This window comes from Mastacembelus armatus, chromosome 11 (assembly GCF_900324485.2).
Source record: "Mastacembelus armatus chromosome 11, fMasArm1.2, whole genome shotgun sequence".
In the NCBI taxonomy this organism is placed as follows: domain Eukaryota; kingdom Metazoa; phylum Chordata; class Actinopteri; order Synbranchiformes; family Mastacembelidae; genus Mastacembelus; species Mastacembelus armatus.
The window spans coordinates 22,850,640-22,865,286 of record NC_046643.1 but is presented as its reverse complement, the minus strand read 5'-3'; the positions used below and the strand labels follow the sequence as shown (position 1 = coordinate 22,865,286).

Below are 14,647 nucleotides of genomic sequence, written 5' to 3'. Positions count from 1 at the left end.
AATGTTTTGTAAAAAACCTCATTATGTACTTTTACTTCATATAGCCTACAGTATATTCAGGGTGATTTCTCATGTTTCAGCCATGTATGGATGGTTTTCAATGGAACATTTATACTTTTAATTTGAAAATATAGTTTCCAGTATGAGCCTCCCGCGTTTGGTTTTGTTTTTGTGAGGAAGACATCCGCCAGTCCCCTAATTAGAAACCCAGGTCTAACCTAAACCTCAAACCAGGTCAGAACACTCAAACAGCCCTTTGAACGTGTGAGGACCAGACAACCTGTCCTTATGTCCACGCTTCCTGTAGCGCCACCCTGTGGTGGTGTTGGTTACGATACGGTGAGATGCAGGTTCAAGTTGGGGAATTTGAGAGAACATACTTCGACACAACACCAAGTGATATCAGCTGTTCCCCAGGTGCGCTTCGTCTCGAGCCCATTCACACATGGCACAGGTGGATCTACTTACCTGTATTAGTCTCTCTCCTCTCCCAGAAAGTCTTTGGTAGGAAAACACTGCCCAACAGTTTCAATGCTGCGTTGTTTTCCGGATGCCTCAGTGCTGAAGCAGCTGCACTCCGCAGATTTCAACATGTACTTATATATGGCAAATCATTTGATACTGACGCATTTTTATTTTTGACTTTAAATCGAAGCTGAAAGACTTAAACCATGGTATTCCAACTACATAAATGTTACAGAAAGTAAAATTCCAGCTCTGAACATCTGTGATGGGTATATTTTACATCTCTTTCACACAAGGAGACACATTTCACCTTCTGTCCCAGTGAGCGACCTCTGTCTGAGTGACAGACATTACATGGAATGAGATTTCAGACAATAAGCGCTGAACAGAAATGAGCACATTGAAAGTGAATAATAATTTTTTCAGTTTTCAATTTTCAGCCTTTCCATTTCAATTTCAATTTTAAAATTTTCAGTTTCCATTTTCAGTTTTGTTTTGTTTTTTTCAGTTCATTTCTGGCAGTTCTGCCACACAAAATGTCATTGGGGTAGATGTCAGAGAACTGCATCCATATTTGCCAGCTGCTTTTGAGTGGCTGTTATTGTACTACATTCTTACTGGCCAGCTACTGTTCCCAGGGGTGTTGTGCTGAAAAGTGACTGGCCAAGCAGCTGGCCAATGAGGACATGGCTATGTAACACCTGTCCCCATGATGTTTTTGTACCAGAACTCAACTGGAAAAATGAGAACTGAATAAAACGAAACTGAAAAACAGAAAATTGAAACCGAAAAATGTAAAAAGTGAATCTGAAAAAGGAAAATTGAAACTGAAAATTTTAAAATTGGAACTCCTGCACCCTCTGGCATTATTCGGTGGAGAAGGGGCCTTCAAAAATGATTAAAAACAAGAAAATACCACTTGACTGTAGGCTGGCCAGCCAGACTAACTCTTTTTCTATTCTATACGAAGAATTAGTTTGGAATCTCTTCAGTTCAGAGTAATTTCCAGGGGGCGGATCAATGGACGCAGAGTAAACCAATCAGAGAAACAAAGCGACAGTGAGACCATCTCTATGCTACCGCAAGCTGGTTGTTTTTGTTGTAAAAACATGAGAACACACAGTGTTATCACCAGTTCTGTGCATATTTTTGAATGGAGTAAACAGCAAACGCCAGTTGTAAAAAGATTTGTGGACTTGGGACTTGCTTAGAGAAACTTTACGAATGAGTCAGTGCATATGTGCAAGTCTTGTTTAAATCTGATTGGACGACTGGAGAGTAAAGCCCACCTCATTGCAGATAAACAGCTGTGACTGGCCCGGTTCTTTTGAGGCCGGAGGAAAAGCCTCTCTATGGCAGGGGGTCCAGACCCACATTCTTTCGCTAAAAAAGAACTGGGTCTGGCAGGCCATGCTACTGTGACTGCCCCAGTACACAGGAGTCCATAGATGGTTTGTCACAGCTGGATGAAATCAGTGTGAATTCCTTCCTGTAGTTTCTGATTCGGCATCACAGCTGAATGTTTGATGACCTGTTCTCCGGTGTGGACCTTCATATGTGAGTCCACTGAGCGTTTTTCCTGGTACCTCTTCCCACAGACATGGCAGCTGTAGGGTTTCTCACCAGTGTGTGTCAGCATGTGTCTCTTTAGGTCGATCTTTTGGACGAAGCCTTTGTTGCAGACCTGACAACTGAATGGTTTCTCCTTCTTATGAAACCTCTCATGTGTCTCTAGTGAGATCTTCTGGCGAAACCTCTTCCCACAGAGGCTGCAGATGAATGGCTTCTCACCTGTGTGGATCCTCATGTGGGAGTCCAGGTTTCCAATCTGCCGGAAGTTCTTTCCACAGACCCTGCACGTGTATGGTTTCTCCCCAGTGTGGATCCGCTTATGCACATCCAGATGCTGGCTCATAGTGAACTTTTTGCCGCAGACGTCGCAGGAGTAAATCCTCGGCTTCCCACCCATGTGGCTTTTAATGTGTCTCCTTAGGACAATGTTTTCAACAAAAGTCTTTCCGCAGAACTCACAGATGTACGGCCTCTCACCTGCGTGCAGTTTCATGTGTCGCTCAAGAGAACCTTTCCTGGGGAAGTCCTTCCCACAGTCTTTACACCTGAAGGGTTTTTGGCCTGTGTGCGTCCTCATGTGAATCTCCATGTCCCTGAAGCTGATGCCACAGATGTCACAGATCCTGCTGGTTTCTCTGTGACTCTGAATGTGGAGCTGCAGATTCTCTGAGGACTCAAACTGCTCCCCACAGACACCACAATGACAGTCAGGATCATTTAAATGAGTCTCAGCGTGCCGCACAAAGTTACCTTTATTGTGAAAAGCATTTCCACAGATCTTGCAGCAGTGAGAAGGAGTGAGACTCGGTTTCCTGCGTCTGCTCCTGGTGGCAAGCTGGTCATCAGGCTTGTGGCTCCGGGTATGCCGCCTCAGCTCAGCAGTCTTTGCAAATCCTTTTCCACAAACTGTGCAGCTGAAGGGTGTCTGCCCTTCATGGGCTTTCATGTGTCGCTCCAGAGAGCTGGTGTGACTAAACTCTTGGCAGCAAACAGTGCACTTGAAAGGCTTCTCTGCCGTGTGGATCCTCATGTGTGTCAGCATGTTGCCCTTCTGGTTGAAGCCTTTGCTGCAGACATGGCAGTTAAAGGGCTTCTCTCCAGTGTGCAGTCTCAGGTGTGTCTCCTGAGCTCGAATTGAAGGGAACTTCTTGCCACAGATGTGGCAGGTCTTGCTGCTGTCACGATGAGTTTGAAGGTGCAACTTAAGCCCATTGCTGGACTCCAAACGCTCACCACACAGACCACACAGACATTCAGCCTCATTCAAATGTTTCTCCACATGTTTCATCAAAAAGCCTTTTCTGTCAAAGGACTTCCCACATGCTCTGCAGCAGTGTGACATCATCTCCTCATTGTCCTCATCCTCCCCGGCTGGTTTGTCAGGTGAGGCTGAGCCATGGTGGTGTTCAGAGATGGTCTCTTGGCTGGATGATGTGCTGGGCAGAGGCTCCTTCAGCTGGTTGCCCACAGAGACATTGGGCTTCAGGCATTTTTCATGAGAGGGGCTCCTGACACCAAGTGACAGACACAACTCTGCAGAGAGCAACACAGCACATGTTACTGCTCTAAAACTGACCAACTTCATTGTATGATTCAAAAATTAAACTTTTCTATAACCACATTACTCTTAGATCGACTGAAGAGAAAAACAGTTCAAGGTGACATCTGAACCCCCAAACGATCAGTTTATTATCATGAAAGATATGCAGCAAATCCTCACTGCTGCTGGACTGAGGCAGTGTTCGGATTTTTCAATGCAAATAGTCTCTGATCAATTTTCTGGTTTCAGGAGTGTATAATGAAGCTAAAGGCTGCTTGTGCTGCACAGTATATCCACTAAAAGACCGTGTGATGCGGCTGAACGTTGAAGGCGGTGTCCGGACACTGACCTGCCCTGTCTGCTTCGGGTCCTGGTCTGCGACTCTCTCCGGGCTCTTCCGGTTCTCTTTCGGTCGCTCTGGTCGCTTTGAAGGCGGTGAAGATGTCCTCAATGGCCGCGGCCATTCGCTCCGTCACCAGCTCCTTCAGCCTCTCCAGCGCCGCCTGTCTGCGCTCCATCAACAGCCGGAAGATCTCTTCCGCGGCGGCCCTTAGCTGCTGGTCGATCACGGCTCTCAGGCTCCGGTTCTCGGTGCTTTTGGGCCATTTTTTGGACATTTTGGAGGAACAAAGACCAGAATATAAACAACGCAAAGGCGCTTCCGGGATCCTCAACGTTGCGTGTTTGCGTAAATACGTCGTCGACGATCTTTCGTCATCAGCTGGGAACGTAGCTCAGGATGCTAACGCGCTAACTGCTAGCTGCTTGTTGAAGACGAAGGTGCAGAAATAACTTCGTAAATAAAAATTACGCCAATAACAGTTTTATCACATCACGTCGTTACACCGATATGAAGTGATAAATCTGCTAAATGAGTCTGGTTTGAATTAATTTCAAGCGAGACTCCGTTTAAAAATCTGAGTTTTTTTTCTCTTACTAATCTATGGCAATATGTATTTTTAAAACACGCCATAACATCTGCTGTGATTTAGTAGTATCGTTTGGTGAACTCGGCATATAACTCACTCACCAAAGAGCTTCTTACTGTGATAAAATTGTTTTTCCAAAACGTTATTACGCTGCTTTGTCGCAACGCATGGATGCTGCAGAAATCGCGACAGAACAATGAAATTTGGCATCGCCACAATTTGGAATAAATGTGAATTTGTAGTGTTTTACAGGGTCGTTACACCACATTCCACTACAAATACATCTTAAATTAAAACTAATTAAATAGCGGCACAGTTCAACTAAAGTATCAAAGTGATTTGCTTCCATCCATCCATCATCTAGACCCCCTTAGTCCTAACCAGGGTCCCAGGGACCTGCTGGAGCCTATCCCAGCTCTCTTTGGGTGAAAGGCAGGGGTCCACCCTGGACAGGTCCCCAGTCCATCACAGGGCCACATAGAGACAAACAACCTCACACACTCACACTCACTCCTATGGGCAATTTAGAGTCACCAATCAACCTGACATACATGTTTTTGGACTGTGGGAGGAAACCAGAGTACCTGGAGAAAACCCACACAAGCACAGGGAGAACATGCAGACTCCACACAGAAAGACCCCTGATGGGTTTCAAACCAGGAACCTTCTTGCTGTGAGGCAACAGTGCTAACCAGTAATCCACTGTGCTTACGTTCACACGTTATTATAACTAGCATGTTTAAATATTGTAGGCTACCTGGAGTGAAGAACACTATTCTATAGAAGTTATTTATAAAATATATAGGGTATTTAATTTGATAATTATATTTGTTTGTAAAATATTCAACTTAAGACTGACAACTGTCAAAACAACTGTAGGGTGGTAAAAAGATTTTATTCCATCATATTGAAATGTAAGGGGAAAGAACTCAAGTACCTCAAACAAAAAATGCAATATTGGAATATGTTTTTATTTTTTACCACTGGTTAGAATTTATCTTTCTGTTGTTTTTTCTAGTTTAATATCTTCTGTTTTCCTGTAGAAATGCTGAAATAAAATTTACTCTTTGGCTTCATGCAAACTTGCTTTACTGAACAAACTGTACAGTCACTGAACAGTTGCCCCACAGCTCGACTTGGACAAAAGGCTGAAAACACGGTTCAGTCATCGCAACAAAGAATAAAAAATTATTTGTTTTATTTATTGTGATGTTTCTGAAGTTTCTGTTTCACCCTTCACTTCCTTTTCTTCACAGATGCCTTTCTCCTGAAAAACAAGGATATTGAGTCTGCTGTTATTTTCAGGTGGCAAAGGAAAAACACAAGTCTAATAAATGTTTAAAAACCTGAGGAGTGTGCTTATGTTCTGCACCCACAGTTGTTTTAATTGCTATCTCTATATTTGACTTTTTCAGGTCACAAAAATTCAATGAAATCATAACTGAAATAGATTTTGTGGGTCTGTGTTAGCGTTTTATTCCTGATAGTGAAGAAACAGCTTTAAAACACAACTTTGACTTTCATATAGGGAGAGAAATGCCTAGAAAATCAATTTTAAATGTTGACATTTTGAAATACAAAGAGAGGTAGATCCTGTGTGTCTGATATTTAAGACAGAAAAAATAGTTTAGGGTTAGCCGTATAAAAGGCTTCAACCTGCATGTTTGGGATGTTTGTGCTTCAAGGGGAAAACACAGAAATGAAGGAGACAACTAAGGACAAAGGAAAGAAAAGCACCCGGTGAGTCTCATCCCTTCGCCTCAGCTCTGTCTCCACCATGCTATTGAAATCCTTCTCTGCTCTGGCCATGAGCTGATCAGGACTCTCGTCTCCCGCCTCTCGTCCTGCCTCTTCCTCCCTGCTCTGCTCTGACCGACTCCTCTCCTTCAGTCGGATCTCCCTCTGCCGAGCCTCCAGGATCTTCTCTCGCTTCGTCTCACGCTCAAACATCTGGAAACAAGTACATGAGTTCAGCGCAGTGACAATCTTCTCTTTCCACAGCTGCACGACTGAAATCGCTTTACAGATCATGAAGTTTGGTGTTTGATGACTACAGCAGCATTTTACCCGGAGCTACTGGAAAACTCAACTACATTTCTGGAAATTCTGTTATGACAGTGTAGTTTTAAAAATGTGATTAAATCTGACGGTTCACCCGTGTCACATGACTTTCACATAGCAGGTTGAAGTGGTCTGTCAAGAGGTTTCAGTCTGCTAAAACTGTCGTTTTTGTTTTAAAAGGGTGGAAAATAGAATTTTCTTTACATTTTGTCACACTCGTAGACATTCCATTTTGTGTTAAGTGTGACAGAAAAAAAGCATAAAATCATTTGCAAATGTCAATAATTTGTCAAAAAATGTTTGACTAAAAACAATGTGCTGCAAATGAACTATTTAATAAATCTTTGCAGCTCTATTCTTAAATGTTAGTGAGGGTGTTCAGAAAGCCTCCATTCTGCATCTACTTTTATCATTGTGAACATACATCCATCCATCATCTATACCCTATACACTCTGGACAGGTCACCAGTCCATCACAGGGCCATTGTGAACATGAATAATAATAATCAACTTTGTCAGATTTTTATACATTTCACATCAGCGATGGTTTCCCTGTTTCTTACTGCAGCCAGAAGACTCTTTTCATTCTTCTGGATCGTCGACAGTCCACAGCAGATCTCCAGCAGCGTAGCTCCACCCTGCTGTGAGCCGCATGCCACCAAACGTCCATTATCCTGGACACGAAGACTGTACAAACCCTTGTCACAGACCTGAAGACAACATCAACATTAACATCAACCACAGGCAACAACATTTTGTTGTTTACAGGGAAAATCAGAGCACCTTAACACTAAGAGTAGGGTCATTCTGTTTGAACAGGACATCCCAGACGTCCAGCACTCCGTCCATCTTTACTGTGAAGAAGACAGAAGGTCTGACCGGACTCCAGCAGGCGTCCATCAGGTATGACATCTGATATCTGAAGAAACACAACACAGTTAAAATCTGGTTTAAAGCAAAGTTTGAGTCTAAATGACAAAAATCTTGGGAGGGAGTGCCTGACTTGGTCCACATGATGGACGACTCCTTGATGTCCTCAGACCAGATTCGGGCTGTCCAGTCCCCCACAGTGAGGAAATTCTTTGGAAAGAAAGGATTCCTCTGCAGGGCATAAATGGGTCCGTGGTGACCGTCATACGTACAAACAATCTTCTCAGAAGGAGTCTTGGCTTTACGGTTACAGGAGATAACCATGCCCTGCTCTGTCCCCACCATGAACTTAGTCGGCTGGATAGACATCAAAGGACAAAGACAAATAAGAGTGAGAGACAAAGAACAAAACCATTTCTGGACAGACTCAACTGGTATGAGACCCAGGGAGTGACACCCATCTCAAGGTGGGAGCTGGAACCAGTGATTTGTCAACCTTAGTCTGGGACAAACCAGAATCAATATGGAGGTGCCCTAAATCTTGGTTTTAGAGATCCAAACATAAAAACTAACCATGGTGGGTTCAAACTCAAGCGAGATGGCTCCTAAGGCTCGGTCCAGGTTCCCCTCTCTGCCTGGGTCCAGAACCAAACGTTCGGTGGGCTCACTCAACTTGCGAACATCCCACCACAGGACCTGACACAGACAGACCTTTAATTTTATAAGCACAGATTACCTTAAAGGGTCATTCCACTAATTTTGTTGGTCCTGAGTCAATTTGACATAACAATCATCAGTTACCTGACCATCGGTTGATGCAGAAAAGGCGTCTGTCCCGGTCTTAGACTGCAGCCAGACAATATTGTAAACTGGGTCTCTGTGACTCTGCTCCAGAGAGGAAACCTCCACAGGCTGGCTGCCTCTCCGGGTGTCCCAGTATGCTAAAACCAACACACCTACAGGTAAGTAAAACCCGTCAGTCACAGAAAACCATCTGCTCATTAGTCCGGTCCTGAACCCACCAATCTGTCCATTGTAGCTGCCTCCAACCAGAGTGTGGGAGTCTTTAGGGTTGTAGTCCAGACAGACAAGTGGAGACACTGGCTTCAGGGTCATCTCCGGCCTGTTCGGGTTGTCTGAAACAAAAATCCATGTGTGAACAGATGGACTCTGGTAATTCTAAATCCAGCTGTTGTCTGTCTCACTCACCAACGTCCCAAATATAAGAGTCCATGCTCATGTCTTTGGAGGCTTTCTGGAACTCTAAGCAAGAATAGGCAGCCGCCAGCTTCCTGCCACCATCAGGATGCCATGACAGACCAGTGATGGTGCGCTTTACCTCGTTTGGATCCCTGCAGTTCAGGAAGTACAACTATCAATCAATCACAATAGTTGGCCAGTCAGAGCATCGGTCAACCGGTTTGGTGTCAGCTGTACCTGAAGACTTGGACGGTCTTGGCAGATGGTGGTTCCTGACTTTCCTCCACCTCCTCCTCATCCTCAAAGTACTCTTGGTAGATGTCCACAGCGTTGTTCTGTCGGATGCAGTGCTCCATGACCTGGACCACACAACATCACATTGTGACATTACACAGTACACAGTGACGCACGCCAACAGCAAACTTTCACACAGCACGTGTGGAACAGTGAATACAAGTCAGCTTCAATAAAAGTAAACTGAAGTGGACTAAGGTGAAGTGGGTCCATGTGGACTTGGATCTTACGCTGCCCAGCTGCATTATGCTGTTGATGTAGCTCTCGTCTTTCTCCACCTTCTTCCTGAAACGGATGGTTTGTTCCATCTCCTCGTGGTCAACATCCTTGGGCCACCCCCCCTCCACATGGTTTATCCCACAGCTGTCTGACTCGAAGCGCTCTGTGTTCACCTGGACACACCAACATGTCAGCTGCGATCTTAGGGTACACCTGTATAGCTCTAAAACATTTGTTCAGAAACATGTTCGTTCACTTTCTGCTCGTTATTGGGCTCCCGGTGAAAGGTGCTGTTGTTCTGGACCACATTAAGGAACGTGGTCCACAGCAGGCGCAGGATGGTCAGAATATTAGGAACACTGGTGTCGTGTTAATGTGAAACTGCTCATCGTGTGTTTAGTCCTGCACAGTATCTTCACACACATCTTTGCTAAGCTCACGTGCTGTGAAGCTCTATGTTGTAAACGTCATATGATTTGACTTTAATACAGCTGTGCATGACGTAATGTGACGTGTTAGCAGGTATAGCCCACCTGGTGCTCGGACATTTCCCGGCAGGCCTGCACGGCCTGGTCTCTGGGGGTTTTCCGGATGAACTGCAGAACCAGGCTCGGGTCCGGGGGTATGTCTACCAGCAGCTCCGTGGGCCGGTCAGAGAAGAGACACTGTCGGCCAAACTCCCCGCGGAGCTTCGTGTAAACGTGGACGATCTCCATCCTGTCGGTGTGACACCTCCCGTTACCGACTGATTCACAACAATGGCGGCGCGGGTCGCTGTATCCTAGCAACGAAGTGAAAGCTGCAGAGTTTACCGTATCGTGGCAACAGCCGTGCGTTTCAAAAATAACTTTATTAAAAACAGTCGTGACAACATGGTTTTCAGCTGATGCTGCTCCTTCATATGTCTAAATACCTGAAAACAAATCCCACAGAGCGATTACGTCAATAACATGCTGTTATTTTTTTAAACAATCTCACTAACAAAATATAAAGTTTAAAATATTGATATATAATATGATATATAAGAGGGGAACTGGAAACTGAATCCTGATGGTGTTGGAGGTGCTTTAAACAGGCCCTGCTGTGATAAAGGACCTTTACTCTGTTCACAGTAAAAGTCCTGCATTCAACATATTACTGCAGTAAAAGTCCAAAAGTACTATCATCCAAATGTAGTTGAAGTATCCAAAGTAAAAGTACTCATTGTGCAGAATGGCCCATTTCACATGAATGGATCTGATATTATTGGATTCTAATTATTGATGATTATTGTGTTGATCACTTTAATTTTGGAGCTGGTAAAGGTGGAGCTGATGTTAACTACCTTATATACTTCTAATTTGAAGTACTTTCCATACTGCTGGGTATCTTGGGAATTTCCCACCAGGGATCAATAAAGTTTGATGATCAGACTGTATTTTGTTGCATCCATCTGATTCTGAAAAGGAACTAAAGTTATCAGATAAATGTAGAGCAGGAGAAAATACAAGGTTTGGCTCTGACATGTAGTGATGTCCAACGATGAAGTAGCACAAAGTGGAAATACTCAAAGTAGAAATTCCTTAGAATTGGACTTGAGAGCCTAAGAGTAGAACTAGTGTTGCATTCAAAATACCAGCAAAGTACCAGACATACAAATGTGTCAGGGGAATAAATTCAAACCATCTTAGTGGTACCAGTAGAACCTTATAAAACAGGTCAATGATACTGGTAGAACCTGACAGAATCTCAGTTGATCAAAAAGAAGTGATATTTAGAAAACCAATGAACATTGAATCCTTTTATTTTACAGATGTTCTTAAGTCATTTCACTTTTTTTAACAGATGTTTTTTGTTCTAATATTTTTTTCAACCACACTTCCATGTTCCTGTCTCCATGGAAACTATCAGGTGAGTCTGTGGCTGAGTTGGGCAACCCATGTTCCTCAAAGGCCACTGTCCTGTTGGGGAAGATGAAGTGAAATTGTATTTTCCAGCTTCTGATTGGCTAAACACACCTGATTCAGTGAATCAGAATTGGGCTGGGCAGAGATACTTAGAAAACAAGCAGGGCAGTAGCCCCTGAAGTGCAGGTGTCGCCCACCCCTGTTTTATCATTTCTGGACATGCCTCTAACAGTCATGTGACTCCTGAGGAGCTGCTGTGATTGGCTGGCAGCTGGAGGTAGCATGGCCTCTCCTGTCCATTCTTCTCCCAGCATCCTTTGTTGTGTCCCCTGTCCTCAGTCGGAGGGTCGTTTCCTGTGCCAGGGCCTCCCTCCCACTCCTGGTGACACCACTGTGACACATGTCACTGTTCTGATGTCATCATGCAGCATGCAGCAGCATAGGAGGATGTTTAGGCCCCGCCTCTCATCCCAACCTGTTACTATGACAGTGCAGTCGGTCCCATCTCCTGTCGCTACGACTTATTGGCTTCGGTCTCCTTGTTGGTCAACGGGGCCAAACCAGGATCCACCAAAGAAGTGGCAGGAAAGAGTTTAAACCAGCCTATAACCATGTTAGACAGGTCCAGATCATCCAATAGGATCTGAGCAGCGCCCATGAAGGATTTATGGTCCATCCGACCATAGTCGCCCCACACAATGATCTGCAGACAGAGAGGTAGACATACAGAGCTGAAACTGAACCATTTTGAAGGTTTGTGTCCTACTGATATAACAGTTCAATATTTATGAAGACAGAAATTTGGTCAACAGGTCTGAGAGCTGAAGGATCCTCAGTCTGTCCTGCTGGTGCTCAGAAGCTACCTCTGTTGAAGGCGATCATCAGAAGAGAATTCAGACATGTGGAAGTGTCTGAATCTGCTGACAAAACAATTATTTATAGGTGTTTTGAAGGAAAAGACTGTAGCAGGGCACTGTTGATCAACAGTACAACAGAAAAAAAGAATTGTGACCAGGGTGCTGATGGTGAGAAACAAATGTGCTGTGTGATAAAGATCCTTAATCCTTAAACCTGTTTCATTATTTACCCTGAACTTCTTCAAACCTGAACTGGATTTAGTATGCCACATACATGTTCTTGTTCTCAATGTCAGTAAAATCATAGTTCCTTTTGTTTGTTTTTCATCTGATTAGACTTGTTAGTGTGGGCGTCTCTGGACTGACTGACAGCTCTGCTGCTGGTGTTTGTTTGTGCAGTAACTATTGTGTGTATTACCTGGAGTACTTTTCCTTCTGGGTTTTCTTCAAACTGCAACTGCTGTTGATAAAGCGGGTCGAGCGTTTTTCTTGCCAGACGAGTTCTTCTCTTCAACACACACTTCCCGTTAGCCATCAGGTACACCTTCACATACGGGGCTACACAGACAGACACAATCAGTTTCTATAAAACTCAGAGCTCTGACCAATGTTGCTTTTAGCTTCTTCAGTGTCTGTGCAGTTGACTGTTAACCTGAAGAATGTTTATGTTCTAAAAACTGGAGCAAAGTGATAACATTTGTATAGTTTAAACACATCTGCTTTTTTTTCCTATAATCATTTGTTGTTTATTAATTAATTATAAATTCTTCATGACAAGTTTTATTTAATTACATTAATAACGTGTAGAAATGCTTTATCTGTTATTACAGACTTATAACTCATTAATTAAGGGTTTATAAACTGCATTTTTAAGTACAACGTAGTAGGGGTACGCTGTATAATGTGTAGCACTGCACATTGCTATAGTATATAGTAGTATTATGTAGTGTTTTCACCTGGCGTGTTCTTGTTGCCTTGTTTACCCACAAGCCCCCGAGCTCGGATCACCTCCACGTCCAGACGCTCCTTCCTGTACACCATCCCAATTTGGATATCACCTGATCAACAAGCATCCAGTCAGAGTAGCCTTTGGTAGATGATGTCATTGATAACAGGTGTTTTAAATAATAACAAAACGGGTCAGTGTGTCTGCTGTTGTACTTTAAATGTTTGATAACCTCAGTTATTTAGCCAATCACAACCTAATCTGTTTATTCCAACCAATCACAGGTGAGTACTATTGCACTTATTAAATTTAAACACATAATTATTGTGTAAGTGTAAAAATGTATAAATCTTAACTTGCATATTTAAAGCCTAATTATTAATCAAGTTCAGTTCATTTATGTAGCACAAAATCACAATTTAAAAAAAGCCTGAAGTAACTTCACATGTAACGTCAGTGTTATAAAGAAAAACCAAACTTAAAAACATCCAACAGAACTGGGGAAAAAATTCGTAGAGTTCGTATAAAAACTACAATTTAAAATAAAGGCTTAAAGCTAATATAAAGATAATATATTTAATATAATGTTTGATGTATTAGCATAAAAATTGATACATAAGTGCTAATGTATAGTATTATTTTGATTGGTCAGTACCCATGGGGGGTGTGGCCAGAGTCTGACGTCCAGCGAGTTGGGCGGGGCCTAACCCTTCCAGGAAGCTAGTAAATTGTTTGTCTGACGCCAACTTCACTCCTGGAAATATCAGACTGAAGATTTGGAAATAAATAAATATGTATGAAACAAGTTAAAATACATATAACATTAAGTACAGTAGAAAAACAAATAAAATAGAATGTAAAACAAAATACAGACAAAATAAAAATGTAAAAAATATATATTATAGAGAAAAGATATTACCAAGATAGGATATTCACTTCAATATACTGAAGACAAATTACTTCAAATATTCAACTTCAAATACAGTGAAAACAGGAGCAGTAGTAAGAGGACAGAGAGTAACAGAACAAAAAGAGGTCTGACAATAAAAAGACAACAAAGGGTGATGAACTTAAAAACAGTGATTCCTACGCTCCAGGTTTGGGGTCCTCCGCGTCTGGGTCACGACTCGGCTGTCGGGTGAATCGAGATTTAAATTCAATGGCCAAACCAGTTTCTACGCTCCTCTGGACAGGGAGTCTCACCACCTTCTTCTTCTTCTCCTCTGGATGGACACAGACAAACAAAGAGAGAAGGTTTCAAAATAAGGTGATCAGCACTTGGTTATTCATCTTCAACCAACCAGAGCAGAGGAAGCAATCTGATCTCAATTTGGTTAATGACAAAATACATTACGGTCCTAAATTAGAAAAAAAATAATATGATATATAAGAGTCCCTTGCTGTTCATCCTTTATCAAACATCTGAGCACTTTTAACGGATAAAACTGGGACTGACCTTCAGGGTTCAGCTGGGAGGCGCTCTGACTCTTCTTTCCCAGTCCGACCATTCCCATCATCCTCGCTCCGAAACTTGAGCGTCGCTTCTTGTCGTCCTCGTCGTCATCGTTTCTCCCCAGAGAACAGATTTCACCACCAACACTCGATGACTTCATAAGAGGCGTCCCTGAAGCCGGTGCCGCCCTGCAGGACAAGAGAGGAACAGCCACACCTGTCAAGCAGTTGGGTTGGAGGAGCATATACAGCAACACCCGACAGTCACCTGGAGGAGGGTGGGAGGGCACCATAACTACCGTTGCTATGGCAACTACTCTGAATTTTGTTCAGGCTTCTCATTAGTCAGTCTCTTA

General features: G+C 43.2%; 3 protein-coding genes across 12 annotated transcripts in view; all 3 read right to left on the bottom strand.

The window, feature by feature from the left end:
• Positions 1–614: 614 nt before the first annotated feature.
• Positions 615–4,415, bottom strand: LOC113125873 (gastrula zinc finger protein XlCGF57.1-like). Its single transcript, XM_026299464.2, has 2 exons — positions 3,927–4,415; positions 615–3,570 (listed from the first exon to the last, which is right to left on the bottom strand). The coding sequence occupies exons 1-2, from the start codon at positions 4,192–4,194 to the stop codon at positions 1,922–1,924; spliced, it is 1,917 nt and encodes a 638-aa protein (XP_026155249.1). The 5' UTR covers positions 4,195–4,415; the 3' UTR covers positions 615–1,921.
• Positions 4,416–5,689: 1,274 nt separating this feature from the next.
• dnai2b (dynein, axonemal, intermediate chain 2b) lies at positions 5,690–9,921 on the bottom strand. Its single transcript, XM_026299465.1, has 12 exons — positions 9,684–9,921; positions 9,162–9,323; positions 8,875–8,996; positions 8,647–8,789; positions 8,460–8,573; positions 8,239–8,378; positions 8,011–8,133; positions 7,571–7,794; positions 7,351–7,486; positions 7,131–7,277; positions 6,244–6,456; positions 5,690–5,773 (listed from the first exon to the last, which is right to left on the bottom strand). Exons 1-12 carry the CDS (start codon positions 9,864–9,866, stop codon positions 5,708–5,710), a joined length of 1,773 nt encoding a protein of 590 aa, XP_026155250.1. The 5' UTR covers positions 9,867–9,921; the 3' UTR covers positions 5,690–5,707.
• A 994-nt stretch (positions 9,922–10,915) lies between these two features.
• Positions 10,916–14,647, bottom strand: part of LOC113125867 (regulating synaptic membrane exocytosis protein 2-like) — a 33,311-nt gene continuing 29,579 nt past the window's right edge. For all 10 annotated transcript variants that reach the window (XM_033325431.1, XM_026299446.2, XM_026299449.2 and 7 more), the window contains 6 exons: positions 14,296–14,480; positions 13,930–14,062; positions 13,495–13,607; positions 12,850–12,951; positions 12,312–12,451; positions 10,916–11,739 (listed from right to left, as the gene is read on the bottom strand). In XM_033325431.1, coding sequence (XP_033181322.1) covers positions 11,551–11,739; positions 12,312–12,451; positions 12,850–12,951; positions 13,495–13,607; positions 13,930–14,062; positions 14,296–14,480 — 862 coding nt within the window. In that variant the 3' untranslated portion in view covers positions 10,916–11,550. The remainder of the gene's footprint in view (positions 11,740–12,311; positions 12,452–12,849; positions 12,952–13,494; positions 13,608–13,929; positions 14,063–14,295; positions 14,481–14,647) is intronic.

What these genes read in the sequence shown, in the direction of transcription:
- dnai2b (XM_026299465.1), bottom strand. Translation starts at nt 9,866, where the DNA reads ATGGAGATCGTCCACGTTTACACGAAGCTCCGCGGGGAGTTTGGCCGA. An exon ending in TCGTCCATCATGTGGACCAA is followed by an intron (nt 7,487 to 7,570) that starts GTCAGGCACTCC and finishes GTGTTTCTTCAG; the next exon opens with ATATCAGATGTCATACCTGA. An exon ending in ACCCTACTCTTAGTGTTAAG is followed by an intron (nt 7,278 to 7,350) that starts GTGCTCTGATTT and finishes TGTTGTCTTCAG; the next exon opens with GTCTGTGACAAGGGTTTGTA.
- LOC113125873 (XM_026299464.2), bottom strand. Translation starts at nt 4,194, where the DNA reads ATGTCCAAAAAATGGCCCAAAAGCACCGAGAACCGGAGCCTGAGAGCC. An exon ending in ACCCGAAGCAGACAGGGCAG is followed by an intron (nt 3,571 to 3,926) that starts GTCAGTGTCCGG and finishes TGCTCTCTGCAG; the next exon opens with AGTTGTGTCTGTCACTTGGT.